General features: G+C 40.9%; 2 protein-coding genes across 3 annotated transcripts in view; both read left to right on the top strand.

Annotated features, from left to right (window-relative positions):
- The window catches only part of LOC130687427 (uncharacterized), a 58,794-nt gene that overhangs the window by 7,357 nt on the left and 35,297 nt on the right, over nucleotides 1-16,140 (top strand). The gene's annotated exons all lie outside the window — the stretch shown is intronic.
- Nucleotides 101-16,120, top strand: LOC130687476 (cholecystokinin receptor type A-like). 2 transcript variants are annotated; one of them, XM_057510660.2, is made up of 9 exons: nucleotides 101-250; nucleotides 2,487-3,079; nucleotides 6,865-6,979; nucleotides 9,578-9,778; nucleotides 12,618-12,682; nucleotides 12,756-12,948; nucleotides 14,362-14,776; nucleotides 14,861-15,123; nucleotides 15,645-16,120. In XM_057510660.2, exons 2-9 carry the CDS (start codon nucleotides 2,639-2,641, stop codon nucleotides 15,695-15,697), a joined length of 1,746 nt encoding a protein of 581 aa, XP_057366643.1. In that variant the 5' UTR covers nucleotides 101-250; nucleotides 2,487-2,638; the 3' UTR covers nucleotides 15,698-16,120. The 2 variants fall into 2 exon arrangements, with proteins under 2 accessions (XP_057366643.1, XP_057366635.1); XM_057510652.2 differs by having other exon boundaries at nucleotides 102-250; nucleotides 15,683-16,120.

Raw genomic sequence — 16,140 nt, 5'->3', positions numbered from 1 at the left:
CACGGGCTGGGCGTGAGTGCGACCCTGATCGATGTCCCCCCCACGCTGGACCTTTACTGCCAGTCGCGTCCTGGATGCTGCACGGAGCGGCAGCGTTTTTCGCTTCCTGCCCCAATTTTCCGGTTTTCTTTTCTTCCTTTTCCGCCCCCTTGTATCAAGTAAAGCTCTTTCTGTTTTGTTGTTTGGCGAGTGTTTGCTTTCACCACCACCCCCTACTTGTGTCATCAAATCTGCCACGACATCCCGTCAGGTAGGCACTTTCATGAAGTGTACGATTTACTTGCGCATAAAGGCTTTTCTTCTCTTCGTTTTTGAATGATTAAAATTTCAAAAACCAAAGTGAAATCTAAGGAGAATTTTTTTTTTATTTTTTTTATTTTGAGACTCGTAGCCAAAAGCCACTTTTGAATACTAAACTTTAGAACGGGCTTTGGTGAATAATAATGAAGAGGCAAATGAAGCCAAAATGCACAAGAAGGCGAACAACAGCGTCCTTCAAACGCATTTTCAAACTTACATAAGAAGTTTGTTCAAGAGTGTACATATCTTAGAGATATAACTAAGCCTTCCGTATTTCCCTAATCGCCCTCTTTTACCGCTGACTATGGACTAGAGGTAATGTTTCTCCGAATCAAAGTTGGATTAAGGATAAACATTTGATAGAGCAGACAGTGGGCGGAAACGTCTACAAAACAGGGTCGGTTAGAGAAAACAAGGCCGGATACATGTCAACCCGCTTTTTTTTTTTTCTTTTTAACAAAACAAAAGGTAATTTTTTATACAGAAAAACAATAAAAGAAAAATGCTGTCAAAAGACATTCCCCAAAAAGAAAAAAAAGAAAAAAAAAGCTTGGAATTTAATTCAAGTTGATTTTCAACTGTCGCCTTTGTTTTTGGAAATGCGTAGTACGTCGAAATACACGACAGCTAAAGTCACAGCTGGCCGGGACGACCAGACACTTTGATTTTTGACCTTCAAACAATTTTTTTCCCCAAAAAAACACGGCAGCTTTCCTTTTTTTTTTCTGTCCGCTTATTATTCTCTATCGTGTTATCCCCTTAAAAACACAAGGATGGAGTCCGTTCCAATTCACGTTACAGCTTCTTCCTTTTTAGGTATTTTTCAATATTTTGTTTGTTTGGTTTTTCCCCCCTTCCCTTACCCGTTTTAACACGAATGCACACACATAAACTTTAAAAAAAAAAAATAATAATAATATTTCCCGAAAAAAAAAAAAATTATCTGAAAAGTTTAAGGGCAGATGTCGTCCCCAGTGCAGCATCTTAAGACTTATTGAGGCTATAACAAACTATCGGCAGCCCGTAATATTTTTAGGGGTGATGGTCGGGGCAGATTCATTTATAGACACGCAGCTCGTATCTTTTGGAGTTGTTTCGTCTTTCCTTTTCCTTAGCACGTTCCACAACACGTCGCCGGCTTTATATTACCACTATCCGAAAGACGTGCGCTGACAGATGGGGCGATTTTTGAAACGGTTGGGGACGGGGGGGGGGGGGAGAGAGGTTGAACTCGGGGGTGCTCGAGCATCAAAAACACTGGCGTCCAATCTCAATTTAATCAAACGCAATGGGCAAAACAAGTTGCCAAACGCTGATCAATAAAAGTCCTAGCTGTCGTTTCTTATCAATTGGCGATCAAAACTTTGATCCATCTGTCTCTTTCCTACTTGCCGCGAGGATTGTGAACGACAGATTTTCGCTTGTGAACACGTCACGAGCAGCTGATCAGCCAATACGTTTACCGAAAAAAAAAAAAAACAAGCCGTGAAACAAGAACAAGAAAAAATATATATATACCAGTCATGCACATAAGATTGCAATTGTGCTTTGTAATGACGGGAGAACCATCCCTCAAATGATGCACTTTTAGGGATCTGTCAAAAAACGGGATTACGATCGAATCTTTGGGGAGTGAAGCGACTGTCTTTGTTTTTTTCGAAAAAAAAAAAGATAAGACGCGAAAGTGCAGCTCGATTGATTCATTACACGAAGTTATTAGTCTCATATGCGAAGGGTTGATGAGCAAGAGATTAGAAAGGGTAAAGAGGGCAGCTATTTTAAAAAACAAATAGCGTCGCATTAAGCTTTCAAACTAACGAGTGGCATCGCTGGAAGCGTACCATCCGTTGCGGCGCCATAATCAAAGGAAGTTTGCCAGGAAAAAAAAAAAAAAAAAAAAAGGAAAGCTGACAGTTGTGAAACGCATGTCATTCTAATAAATTTCAGGCTAATTTTACGAAACAATTTCGAGATCCTTGATGGCGAAAAAAAAAAATTCCGACACCTGCCCGTCAGTTACGCCCTCAAATGAGTATAGAAAAAATCGGCGTGCAAAATAGTTCAACGAAAGAAAATAAATAATAAGCCACGGTTAACAAATCAAAGTTGGCAAAAATGGCGCATATCTTTACATTTAACCTAACCATTCATTTCTTTTCAAATTTTCTCAAACAAAAAAAAATTAGATTCGGGGGAAAAGAAAATGGTGGTCAAACAAACATTGGTGTTCTTCGAAAACAACTGCCTGTCGTGACGTGAGAGTGAACGAACGACATTCGATACAACAACTCGCACGTAATCGTCGCAGTCCATGCGCTTTCGTTAACAATTGCAAACCATGTTGTGCTCGAGCAGCCGCAACGACGCCCTCGCAAACTGTCAAACAGTGAGGAGCAATAATGATCATAGCAACGGCACCGATAACAATTACATCAACGAGACGGAAACCTCCGTGGGATTCTCGTTTGCCGACGGGGCTTCCAGTCGGACCACTCCGAAAGCGATCAACGACAGCGACATTGCATTTGACGGCGGTACCACCATAAGCAACTGGAGCGACTTGTTTGCAACAGCCGGCTCAGCGCTAGCCGGCCCTGGCAGCAATGCCACCCTAACGGCAGGGGGAGGTGCAGCGAGCGGAGGATTCGGAGCCGAAGTGATGATTCCCCTCTATTCAGTCATCTTCATTCTGTCCGTGTTGGGCAATATACTCGTCATCGTGACGCTGACGCAAAATCGCAGGATGCGCACTGTTACCAACGTCTTTCTCCTTAATCTAGTAAGTGACATTCACCGTTTCTCATAGACAAAAACAAAAAGAAAAAAACAAACACATAATGTGATAGAAAGGCTATATACCAAGCGATAGACGATCATGAACCATGTCACCCTCCCTCCATTGCCTATCGGGTTGATTACCTCCCCCAAGTCCCTGCACTTTATCACGTACGAGCTGCCATTGAAACCGATTGGGCCCGCTAGTATATTTATGTACACACACATAGTGTGTGTATCATAAAACGGCAGACGGATCATCTCTTGTTTTTGTTTTTTTTTTCCTCCGCCGAGGAAACGAGCTGGAAGTAAACTAGTTTTACGAATTGCCAATTTTCTTTTTTTTTTTCTTTTGCCTTCTGGATAGTGGCGCAATGCACATCCTTTTGGGGCCGACGCCATTCTTCGTTACAACGTTTCGCTTTTTATTAGAAGAGACTTCCAACACGGTTGAAATTTTAAATAAAACAAGACGAGGAGAAAAAAAATAATAAATAAACAAACCGGATCGAATGCGAGTTCAACATTCAAATGTCAAAACATTTCGACGGTGAAGCTGTGAGAAGAAAAACGCTACACTCCCAATTGCATTCGAGACGGAAACGTGCAAAACTTAGTTGACGTCGAACTACATGGGACGGCACGTCCAAGTTGTAGACTGATGGCGTGTTACGGCCATCGATCTCGTCCAATTCCCTACTGATTTTTTTTCTTTCACGCTTTTTTTTGCTGTTTGAGTCACGCCCTTTTTCCCTCCTGACAACTAGATCGCAAGTCTTCTGTCGTTTTTCTGACCCTTTTCGTATCGCCCTTCGCTCCAAATCTGCTAGATGTCTTTCTGCTCTGATGCCCTTTCTGCTGCATAAATCGTTGATACAGAACTTTGCCCTCGAATGCAAAAGACTGTACTTTAACTGAATATTCAATCAAGGGCGGTATATCAATGCCATTTTCTTTTTACTGTCGCACGCCACAATTCCGTCCGTTCTCGCTTATTCATGTTGTTTTCTTGACGCCAAAAGCATCTACGTCCTCGATGTGGTTTTCCTTTCAGCTTGAATATTTTTGCGATTGACGTCTACGCGAAAATAAGGAAAGGAAGTTGAGAACAGAATACAATAGGCCTAACCAGCTGTGCGATCACGAGAACTACAATGGTCTGGAGCCAAAACGGAAGCGCATCTAAACATTGCAATAGGTAAACGCTGAACATTAAAACACGACTGGTACTGTCACTGACGCTGTTTTCCTCAAAGCTTTTTTTGTCGGAGAAGAAAATAAATGAAAACTTTCGCAAAGATGAAAAGATAGCCGTAATTGAATTCCATGAACATGCATTTGCAACATAAAAGGGGGAAAAAAGGGGCTTGTGATCTCAGGCAGAGTTTCCCCATTTCTTGTTTAAAGTGAAATTGTGATGGCCGTAGAAGCGAAACTACGCCCTATCTTTCTTCGTTCGCAATTTGTCAGGAAGACGTCTCACGAAACCAGAAATTAGTTGCAGAAAAGAAAAGGCTAATAGCGTTTCGAAAGAGGTAAAAAAAAAAAACGATGAATCAAGCAAAGGCAAAAAGGCAAATGCATCAAAAGGTTCCACGACGTTTTTAGTATAACGACTTGAAATCGAATGAGTATACAAAAGTCACCTTCGTACCCTAACGTCCGTGATCGCGAGGTTCACCCTATCTAATTCCACATTCCATCAAATTGACATTTCCTCGTGCAGTTTGTTTCTTTGCCTCTCGCGCATTGATCAGAAATGAGTTCCATGGAACGATTCCAGCTGGGCTCATCAATAAAATTGAGGCCACCTGTCAGCCAATCTCTTTTCTAGTTATAAAAGAAGTGCATACAAGTCCAGAATGAAGAGGGAAGGACTCCGAATCCAATCACCATTGGGCACTGGCTGGATAACCAATCGATCTGGCAAAAGCTTACACACACACACACACACGAAATATATTGACAATTTCAGGAGCAAAGTGGGTGGGAGATGGGCCAATATTGTGCAACGTCAGATCCTGATCCAAGCGCTATAATTAGATATGAACAAACAAAAAAGGAAAGCGAGAAGGCCAATCTAATTGAAAGAAACCATCTCGCATGCATTTCTTCCTTTTGAAATAACAAAATAAAAATGCTAAATCTGCTCAAAATTCAATGCGGGGTATCTGCGCTTCACCCGTGTGATATATACACTTTACGCAAGATCCTTCTTTTAGAATACGAAATGTAAAAAGGATCAACGGATTTCGAAAAGGCGTAGGACAGAAATTCGTTATCTTTACATATGTACAAAGCGGGGCACTTGCACGTGCACGTGCAGTTTGTTATTCACCCTGAAAAATGTTGCACGAACCTCCGTGAAATATGTTTGGAACGTTACAACGGGAGCAACAGACGACACGGCCGGAAGTGTCAATTGATTTTGCAATATTTCTTTAGGAAAAAAAAAAACGTACGAAACTCGAGCCAATACGTGACGCTTTCAAGATTTTCGAATCAAATAAGAAGTAGTTCAACTTGTCGAGGCGTATAGGATACAAAACATTGACTATTTCTCTTACATTCACGCAACTTTTCTATTTCACTTTCATTTTCAAAGGTTTCAGATACTCAGTTGTTTTTTTATTTAAATGTACGACTTGTTTATATAAAAATGCGCACAGGCTGCAAACAAGCTGCAGCAAGCAACAGGCAATACTTTAAGAAAAGAGAAAAATTATTCAACTGTAAATAACTTTTCAATTTGTACATCCTTCAGCGGAAGAAAAGAAACGGAGATTGGGGTAAAAGCGAACGGATCTTACAGCAATGGTAAATAAAAAGAAAAATCGATATTCAGCAAGCCGACATACGCGCAGACCCAAGTTGGTTGGGTATTTTGTGAGTAGGCCACCGATTGACTCATCCCTTTTCATTCTGTTTTTTTTTTTCTTGTACAGTCTGTCACGCAAGGTTTACTTCCGTTTGTTGCGACACAACAGCAGTGAGTGATGAAGAATATTGACCCGTACCGGATGTCGGCCCATCTATTATTTGACTGCGTCTATTGACCTCACTAAAAACAAACTCCACATGGGGCTCCGGTCACCTCCCCCCCCCCTTTTTTGTTGCTTTTCCGGGAATCGCATATTAACGAGGACACATTTGTACAATTCCTTATTCATAAAAGAATGCATTAGATCGCTGCCAGAATTGTTCGAAAAAAAAAAAATATTCCACATGCCTCGAAAAAGTTGGCGTGAAAAGATCGCTAAGTCGGCAGACGATGCCGGCGGAAATAAATGGGATACGTCCGTGTCGAACTGCTGGGATGGTCATTGTATCTATCGAGTTGCATAGCCAACAGCTATTGTTACTGCACCTGTATTTACTGCCCACTAAGAATAGGATCCCTGATAAGACCTTGAAAACACTTGAACGACTCGGCGCATACAGTCAGCATATGCCTGCAATTAAGTTCCCGCGGCGCAAAGAGAAAAGAAAAAGTGCGTGACTGGCACGGAAAGTCTGCAAGAGAAGCCCTTTCTGCACGTACGGTTAGATCACGAAAGGACGTTCTTACATTCAAACGTCCTGCAGCCATTAAAAAAAAAAAAACGTTTAGAGAATAGCTGCAAATGGCTTCAATTGGGAAGTCGATATTTGTTACATGGAATGGCATCAGCCGAATAATGTGCAGACACGAAGGAGCGAACATGTTACCCCTTATTCACATCCATTAAAAATAAGCAAAACCTGTCATCTGATTCTTTTCCATTCATTTTTTTTTTACTGATTTAACAGGCCATTGCTGATTTGCTTCTCGGCGTCTTCTGCATGCCATTCACTCTAATTGGCCAGCTGTTACGAGATTTCATTTTCGGCAGCTTCATGTGCAAAATAATACCCTACTTTCAAGGTGAGTCAAACACAATCATTGATAACCCCCTAACCCCACTAGCTGGAATTTTCAAGTACGAACCGACTTCTCCTGACTCTAGCCGAAAATGTGAAAATTGACATTCAATGGCGTCATGCCACAAAGAGAAAAGGACAACAAGTTTATTTATATAATTCGTTTGGGACCCGATTTGTCTAGTGCTAAAATAGCACGCGAAAGCGAAGCCAGATTTTAAATGAACACTGGTTTTATTGTCATGTCGTAGCCAGTTGACACAGCAACCTCAAAGGTAACAAAAGGCGTGTACTTCACCGATATACGCAATCTACCCATCCAATTACATTTGAGCAGCGTTCGAATTTCCATCAACTTGTCGCTGCGCTGCTTTGAAATTACAACCACATTAGGTAGAATCGTTTTCGGAAGCAAAAGAGACGACATCAAAAAGATGGTAGTCTGCAGAAAGGGAAACTAGCGGATTGATTTTTTCAAGTACAAAAAAAAAAAAAAAAAAAAAAACAACGGCGTAGTCAGCGAACTTTTCCCAGCGCTTGTTGTGAATCCAAAGCGTAAAAGCATTCGACTGCTGAAAAACGAAAAAAAAATTTCCCATCCCGTTTTCGTAGGCCTAGAACTTGATTGATTCGAGGAACCAAGAATACTAATTGAAACAAGGATATTCATGAGGTTATTCATGACTTGGAAACATGTAGAAATAAACGAGTTGCTACGCAATTGCACGATCCCCAGTTTACATATTCACGACTGGAAGTTCACGTGGGTTCCGAGTGAAACCTCACACCACCTTTCGTCTAACCCAATCAATGGCAATTATTTTTTTCCGCTACTACAATCAGTTTTGAGAATCACGAAAAACAGTCATGCTCAACCTACGATAACGATAAGAGAGATTCAGCAGCTATTTATCAGCCAGGACAATCAAAAGGTGAACTCCATGAAAAAAAAAACGCGGTTCTTTTAATTGGCAAGAGGTTAAGGCAGTAGAAATATAACAAAGGAAAAGAATTCATAAAGTGCAGCACTGCAGAACACAAATTATGCCAATTTTTCCACTTTGCTAAATTTCCGTCTACGGGGCTCATTAAATCTTCAAATGACTTCCCAGCTATTACGAACTTAAAGGGGACCAAGAAAACAATTGTTAGTATGCCTAATGGGTCAACACAAGCATAGCCTAGATATCGTTCCCCCTATCAGTTCACGAGACGTGAACGACCGGGATGCTACGGGATACCTAAAAAAAACGCAATATGGGCGAATAAAGCATGGAGATGGAGGGAAAAATTTTCATGATTTTCGTGGATGACTAAGCTACCATTACATTTAAAATAAACTGGGTCAACAGGGGTCAATAACCTTATAGCACTTTACTGCCTATGAATACTGAATGATATGCTCACCTCCAATGACTAATTATTTTAATACAAATTGTATACTCGACTGATCACACCCACTTATACAAGTACTCAAATAGCAATGAATTTTTTTTTTTCTTTTTCAACAGCTGCGCTATGGTCATCTCAAAGAAGATAATTTACATGCAAATCCAGATAAGCTTGAGATGACTGCTTTTGATCTATCTCGGCTATTGATTAGTATGACCCGTGTTGCCGAACCCACGGTACATCCTTTCATCTTTCAAACTTGTTGGATAATGACAAGGAAATCACGCATCTTATGCTTTCATCTTCTTGACATAGCATTTCGTAAAAAAATGCAGCGAAATACTTCGTTAGAACCTTGTACAAATTTAGCTATTCCAGTTAAGAGCCACTCTCGCAGCTTTTCACGCAAAATTGGTCTACTAGATCAAATGGAAGACAAAATCGAGCGCCTCGCAAAATGAAAAGTGGTCACAGATTAAAGCGGCTATTAAATTCAGCGATGGAAATTATTTACCGAATGCGCGTAGACGGGTTTTTAGATCAACGGGTGCGTTTACCCCTTTAAAAACAACTTCCCGGGGATCGTAAAATCCAAAAACGAGTTCACTGAAAGTCAAGTGGTTTTCAAGAAAAGGCTATAATTTTCAGTTTGTCGCATCCATTTGGCAGGTTGACAAAAAGTAGCATACGTTAGGAGACAAAAATAAACAGAACATAGAGGAGAACGTTCGATCCTATGCGCATGTCCACCAATCATTAATGAATCCTTCAATTACAACCATTTCACGTAGGCAAAAACAAAGCATTCATTTTAACAAACAAAAAAGAGCGCGTTACTTCATTTTTGGCATACGGGTTGACGGTACATTACACGACAGCACAAGTACGAGTGATCTCTGTACGGTTCTATCTTTTCAATCAACAAAGACATAGCTAGTACGCCCCCCAAAAAATTCCAGCTGTCTACTTGATCTAAACGAATTCTCTATGACAACCCAATTGATTTGTTTACCCATTCATCGTATTCCCAGCTTTTATTTATCAATCACCAAAATGAAAAAAAAAAAAAAAAAAAAAAAAAAAAAAAAACTTTTCTTATCCACCCAAATATACCCATTTCACATACTCCCCAACTACAGACTATTGAAAAGAATTTTTTTCCCCCCTTTTTCTTCTTTTGTCTGGCGTGAAATAATGGAATTGGTTGCAGCTGTGTCGGTGGCGGTGGGCGTTTGGACGCTAGTGGCCATCTCTCTCGAGCGCTACTTTGCTATTTGTAGGCCGCTCAAGTCTCGCATCTGGCAAACAAGATCTCACGCATACAAGATGATCATCGCCGTCTGGATTCTCAGTCTCTCCTTGTGTCTACCCGTGGCAATCCTCAGTCGTCTCAAACCAATCAGAGAAACAGGTAAGCCGCGTACTCAAGCGAAAACGTACCTCTATACCAAAAATAAGTTAATTCAACGATAAAAAGGAAAGCGATAAAAGGTTAGTGACGTTGGTGTCACGACCATGTGCACGAGCTGACATTACAAAGCCGACCTAAAGCCACGTGTGCAATAACCAGTAGAAAGTTACGACTTGCACCAAGGCAAACGTCGTACGGTCAAGATAATTCTGAAGTATTTCTATAGACATCAGGGTATTTTGCTTTGTAAGGGGTACTGTGTAGGGTTGTTCGTTGATGTATAAAATACGAGAAAGGCGGACATATCCAACTATTCCCGACGAACTTTGCGAAAGCAAAGGAAAAAAAAATTGGGAAAAAAAGAAAACGTTAGATGTCCCTAGTTGTGTGACATTAAAAAGGAGAAAAACACAACTGCCGAACAAACAATCAGATTCCATTATTTAAGCCGGCTTTTCAGAAAGGAGGCACCAAATACGGAATACGAAACAAAAGATTCATCCACCAAAACACGAGATGAAAGCCACTACTCAAGTGACAATCAACGAGTTCAACGGTTCAAAAGTTTATAGGCCAGCTTTCATTTCCTCCCACATCTTGGACGAAAATGTCAGACAAGGTCACATTATTAAGGGATAGGTCTGAATAATCAATAAAGGCTCTCCCACATTCTCCAAATAGGATACGCTGTGGTGACTAAACGTTTGTGTTCTCTTTCGACTATCCTCTGTCTAGCCTGCGGACTTGTAACAACATGCAGTTCAACCTACGAATAAATTTACAGCTTGCCTTTAACGTCATAGAGGGCCCATTAAAGCAACACGTCTTGCGTGGAAACGAGAGGTCCAAATTTGAAAATGCATGGAAATTGCTGTTCCGACACATTACATACGTACAAACAGGAATCGGTTTGAAAAAGTACGAGTCTTGAAACAACCATACAAAAGATGTTCTGTTTGCAAGACGTCACGTCTACAACCATTCCTTGCTTGCAAAAATTACAACAGCAAGAAATTCCTAGACGTTCGGCAGATGTAAGATACGTGTCCCTTGGAACACGTGTCTCGACATTAAAGAAGACGTGGGTGCGTCACCTCTTTAGAATAATTAATGTCCTAACGATACGGATGGAAACTTTTCACAGAGAAGACACCCAGTAAATGAAAAAAGAAGAACTACGAGTGTTCCATTGAAATATTCAATAAAGAAAAACTAATCGACTGACACAATGGCCGCCGTCTGCCAGTTTCACCCATGAATGAACACATGATGAAGCCTTCATGGTGAATCGCAAACATGCGAAATGAAACTATGACTTCAACGGACAATTACAGATTCGGAAAGAAGGCGAATATAAGACGCAATAGAAAAACAGATTCCAGGGACGTTGTCATCAAAAACCGTCACACCAATTTCAAAGCAATTAATCAGAAAGATTCGACTCACCATGCTGTACGGTGGCTTTAGCAGTAATGGATACTTTTTTGGCGCGAACGAAGCCAAAAGTGCTGTCGTGGTACAAGTAGAACGTTCTGCAGGATTCGAAGCCATAATTCTGCTGGAAAACAGACAAAAGATAATATCAGCAATTGGTACATGTGTTCCTGTAATAAATACAGTTCAATAATTTGTCACATGCAATTACTTACTCGGCACTCTCAGTGTTGACTCGCACCACACTCTATCACGTCACCACGACTAGTAGGAAAATGACGAAAACGTATTGTCACTCCGCCGACAATGGTTACCCTACCCAACAGCGTTGTCACTAATATATATTATTTTTATGGCATTTTTTTATTTTCCTATTTTAATTAGTTGGATAGCTACAGGATTCTAGACATCATTGTTGACACACAGCAAAATAAGCTTCTTTACACAATAACAAAATGTTCAATAACGGTTATGCTGAGAAAAAGTTGTAATCCAACCCTGCACTAAGACGATGGACATGGACAACGTGGAATGAGATAGCTGTGTTGATAAAAGTCGAAATGTTTTTCGGTTCATTACCTAATTCCACAATTGCCATGCACCAACTAGCTTAGTTACTTAATACGTTTCGTGACGTTCACATGCCATCAAGGAGCCAAAATGCGAAATTCCTCTTTATCTCGTATTCATCAAATGTACTCAAATACATTTTGCAGCTGGTTTCTCGTTAATCGAAGCCCAAGGGGACAAGGGCTTACTGGACGCCATTACCCACCCACACTCCAACTGAATAGTAATCAGGTATTTCAGTTCACAAGCCAATCCAAAAAAAAATGCATCGTCATCGTCGTTCCGTATTTAATTCTGTGAAGAGATTCAATCAGTCGTTGATGAAATGGCGGCATCACGAAAGCCAGCTTCATTAAAGTTACTACGGGTTAATGAGGATTATGCCTTCATTGATTCATCTGATTACACATCTAAGCCTACGTTTTATTCGTAAATTTAATTCTTCGGCAGGCATTAAGCCCTTGGGTCGGTTTCGGTAACCTTCGGCAAAATCCTGGCTGAAAAGTTGTGATGTCAGTGGTGTGACTACCCGATCGGAAATAGTGCAGACGACTAAGCAAAATTGACAACTAATGGAAGTTACTTTCCACGAAAGAACATTCCGTAAACTTCTAAGATTTCTAAGAGTAATCAATCCGTTTATTCACTGTGACAGCATGTTACCTGTGTGCTTACGACGTGTTAATTGCGTCGAACTACAGCGTGTTTCGAAACTAGAAAATCATTTGCCATTATCGTTCTCAGTATAACTTAGGAATACAAATGCCAAGTTTAGCTAACCTGCAATCCACTTATAAATAAAAGAAACTAACGCGATGTCGTTTTTCAATTTCAGGTCGGCATAAGTGTCGAGAAGAATGGCCTGATGCCGTCAGTGAGAAAGCCTACAATCTTTTACTGGTATGAAACCTAAATTGTCAAGTCTAAAAAAACCTGAACAACATAATCAATCAAAGTGAAAATGTTACAATAGGACGTCATCTTGTTAGTTTTGCCCCTTCTCATCATGGGGCTTGCCTACTGGTTAATCGCAGCACGCCTATGGAGAGGGTTGCGTCACGAAACAGGTGGAAATAGCAGCACTAACAATTGCAGTCGCTTGCAGATAATGATGGCAGCTGATGTTACCGCTCCGCTTACCAATGTTTGTGGTTCGTCTTGTACAGGTAAGGACACGCAGGAAAGATCACAATTGGCTTCGTTTTTCTCTCCTTTTCTTTCCAAGAATCAAAACTCCTACATCAACGATGAAAAATTCGTTGGTTAACGAGAAAGGCGTGATAATAATAGAACTTGTGTGTGACTTGAAGCAAGCTTGTATCATAGCAAATCTCCAACATCTTACACATCAAAAGCCTTGAGATGGAAAACTATAAAGAAGAAATAATTAGATATTTACTCAAGTTTAAATCATTTTACTTCTGTCACTACTGAAACTATCCGCAAACAAGGTGTCTGTGCAAAACGAAACGAGCAACTCCAATCGGCATATCGCTTTTTAAGTTTTCCTAAAAATTAACGTTTCGTTCCACCAAAAGACAGAAAGAAGAGGGGGGGGATGAGTAAACGAAAATTGCAATCTTAATCTATCTCAAGGCTATTATCAATTTAAATTGGCTTAATTTACTATTAGACCAATTAGATTTCCACATACGCACTAAATATTTAGCTGGTATGGTGGTGGGGTGTTTAACTCAAACACATCTAAGATATCATTAAGCAACGTGAACTAATCGTATCACAAAAAACGGTGGGTTTTAATAAGTAGAGAGTTCAAAGCAATTTTTGCTCGAGTCAATCAAAAGTATTGCCACAGGGATTCACAGCATCAACGGCAGGCTACTGCCTACTCTCATATACTTCTTCATTTCGCCTGAGCGCGCAGATTACTTTCTAAGGCACCGTACACAGCGCCAACTTTTGAATCATTTGAAACTTGTGTGTCAATCTGTTAAAAATAAAATGCGTTACTAGACGTTTCCCCTCCCCCCCCCCCCCACTATAATGGAGGGTTTTTAGTTTCGCTTTCCAAGCATCCGTATATCAGAATACTGTTAAGAATTTATAGCTGCTTAACCACCGGCTCGGAATAGCGTCTAATCGACTTCGGGGTTGTAAGAGTTCACCTTCCACAAAGAGTCATAATGAAAGACGTTATTTTGCTATCTACGTAAAAATCATATCATCCGCTTTACGCCACTTCTTGGTAATCCGCCGGAAATGTCACGTCCCAAGCCACATTAGATTGAAGAGCGCGACAGAAATCATTAAGGCGTCTCTTTTTCTCCCTGTGCGCAGATAAAAAATCGATAATATCTGATTGGGTATGTCTTCCATCCCCAAAGTTTCTTCACCCGACTACATAGTCCAACTTCTGGACCGTGTCTTGGCAAACGTCAATCATATTGCCGTCAGTGACAGTTCATGGTTCAATATAGGGGGGAACAAGTCATCTGACAAATGGCTTTATTTCCGAGCGCGTGCCTGAAGAACCGGGTCAAAACTGTCAGATCCAATAAAATGATAAATGCGTTTATAAAAAGATTTTAAACTTCAAGATAACATTGTACTAAATTTAGAGAGATACCAAGAGCCTGAAACGTCGATCCAATCGGACATGATGACCAGCCAGCAGAGCTACCCACGCACAAGTCCAAACGCGGCCAAAAAATCTACTGTGATCCAGTGGCCATTGCGGAGCAATCACCGACGTCTCTGTTGTCATCCTCAAGTGGAACGAAGCGTCACGCATCAGCAAAGAAGTGGCAACGAAATAGCGTGGAGAGGAGGTTCGCAGTCACAACAGGGTAACCAACAAAGGGCGACCTCGACAACCGTCCAGATTATGGACTATCGTTTAGCAGCTCGCTATGGCGTCCGATCTACATACACGGACAAAAGTGTTTGGGCAAAGAAAAAAGTCATCAGAATGCTCTTCGTTATCGTCTTTGAATTCTTCCTGTGCTGGGCGCCATTGTACGTCGTCAACACTTGGTAACTATTTCAAATACTACAAAACGCGTAGATTCAGAATCTTAAAATTGCCTTCATCTACCTGCGGATTAAATGTCACTGTAGGTACACATTTGATCCAACGAGTCTCTACGAGCAGATGGGTCCCACGGAAATCGCGTTGACTCAGCTTCTTGCTTATCTATCGAGTTGCTGTAATCCCATCACCTACTGTTTCATGAACGAAAAATTTCGCAATGCATTTCTCAGCGCCTTCGGATGTGGACCACAGGGTCGAGGTTTCGGAAGAGCACCCAATCGTAGTACCGATCTCCTGTCAGCTTCCTTCAACGACAGCTTTAATCTTGGTCGCCGAACTACGAACAAAAGTAAGTAACAACTGTATACCATTCAACTAACACCAATCTACACTCCCACCTTCCAAAAACATGAGGCTTTGTTTACTATTCGCTTATGCGCTTCCGGCTGTTGCAATTCCAAAGCTTTCTATTTACGTGATTTATGGTCTACTCATACCCACGTAATCTTTTGAGTTACGGCTTTGTCTCGCTCCATATACAGAAAAACAACTCTATTACATTGCTCTGAGCGGCTTCCTAAAAAAAAAGAAAAATGAAGGATTCATGTCGTCATAGCCTGTAAACCTGAAACACCGCACAACCTTCGCATGATTTTTCGTTGGATTACCTGAACTAGATATGTTGCAAGATGTTGGGTAGGAGTAAGTTTAATGTCGCTTAAACATCTGGTGGATGGATTTTTAGATTTTTAGATCTTTTTTTTTCTTGCGCTCCCGCTCGTTCAGTTTCTCCCTTTGGCCCCGTTGAAATTAGCGGACAGCAGCTACCAAACCCGTCGTTACCCCATCACACTTGGCATGTCGTTGTAGGTCAGCAGCGCGATCGTCATCTCGTCTTGTTACTCCAGGAAACGCACGTTTGACCGCCAATGCCACGACTGTCGTCGAGACTGCTCTTTTTGATGGACATTCTGGGGAAATCGGAGCTATGCTAGCGGCGTCCAGATCCTTTCAAGCGGATTAGGATTTGGAAAAAAATGAAAACTTGTTCATTCCAACCGCTATCGCATTTCCAAGCTGCTGCAACCTAGCAAAAGACAAGCTGAAGAAATCAAAGGCGAAGCTACCATCCCTAGGAAACATACACAGGAATACGATGTTTTTACATTGTCCGATCTCAATTCGACATTTCATGTACGTCACTTAAACTATTAATGTGATCAATGTTTAATAGTTGGTTAATGTTACCTTCCAATTCATCCACTCGGCAAATGTAAGGTACACGCAATATATCGAAGAAACACTGATTTTTTCATTACGTTGCCAATATACGGATTTACTGCCAATAGCCGCTATGAATATTTAC

This window comes from Daphnia carinata, chromosome 7 (genome assembly GCF_022539665.2).
Source record: "Daphnia carinata strain CSIRO-1 chromosome 7, CSIRO_AGI_Dcar_HiC_V3, whole genome shotgun sequence".
In the NCBI taxonomy this organism is placed as follows: domain Eukaryota; kingdom Metazoa; phylum Arthropoda; class Branchiopoda; order Diplostraca; family Daphniidae; genus Daphnia; species Daphnia carinata.
Note: the sequence above shows the minus strand (reverse complement) of the source record. Positions and strands in the feature narration are given on the sequence as shown.

Excerpts from the sequence above, each read along its gene's own strand:
- LOC130687476 (XM_057510652.2), top strand. The coding sequence starts at position 2,639 with ATGTTGTGCTCGAGCAGCCGCAACGACGCCCTCGCAAACTGTCAAACA. Across the intron at positions 6,980-9,577 it reads AATAATACCCTACTTTCAAG|CTGTGTCGGTGGCGGTGGGC; the intron begins GTGAGTCAAACA and ends AATTGGTTGCAG. Across the intron at positions 9,779-12,617 it reads CAAACCAATCAGAGAAACAG|GTCGGCATAAGTGTCGAGAA; the intron begins GTAAGCCGCGTA and ends TTTCAATTTCAG.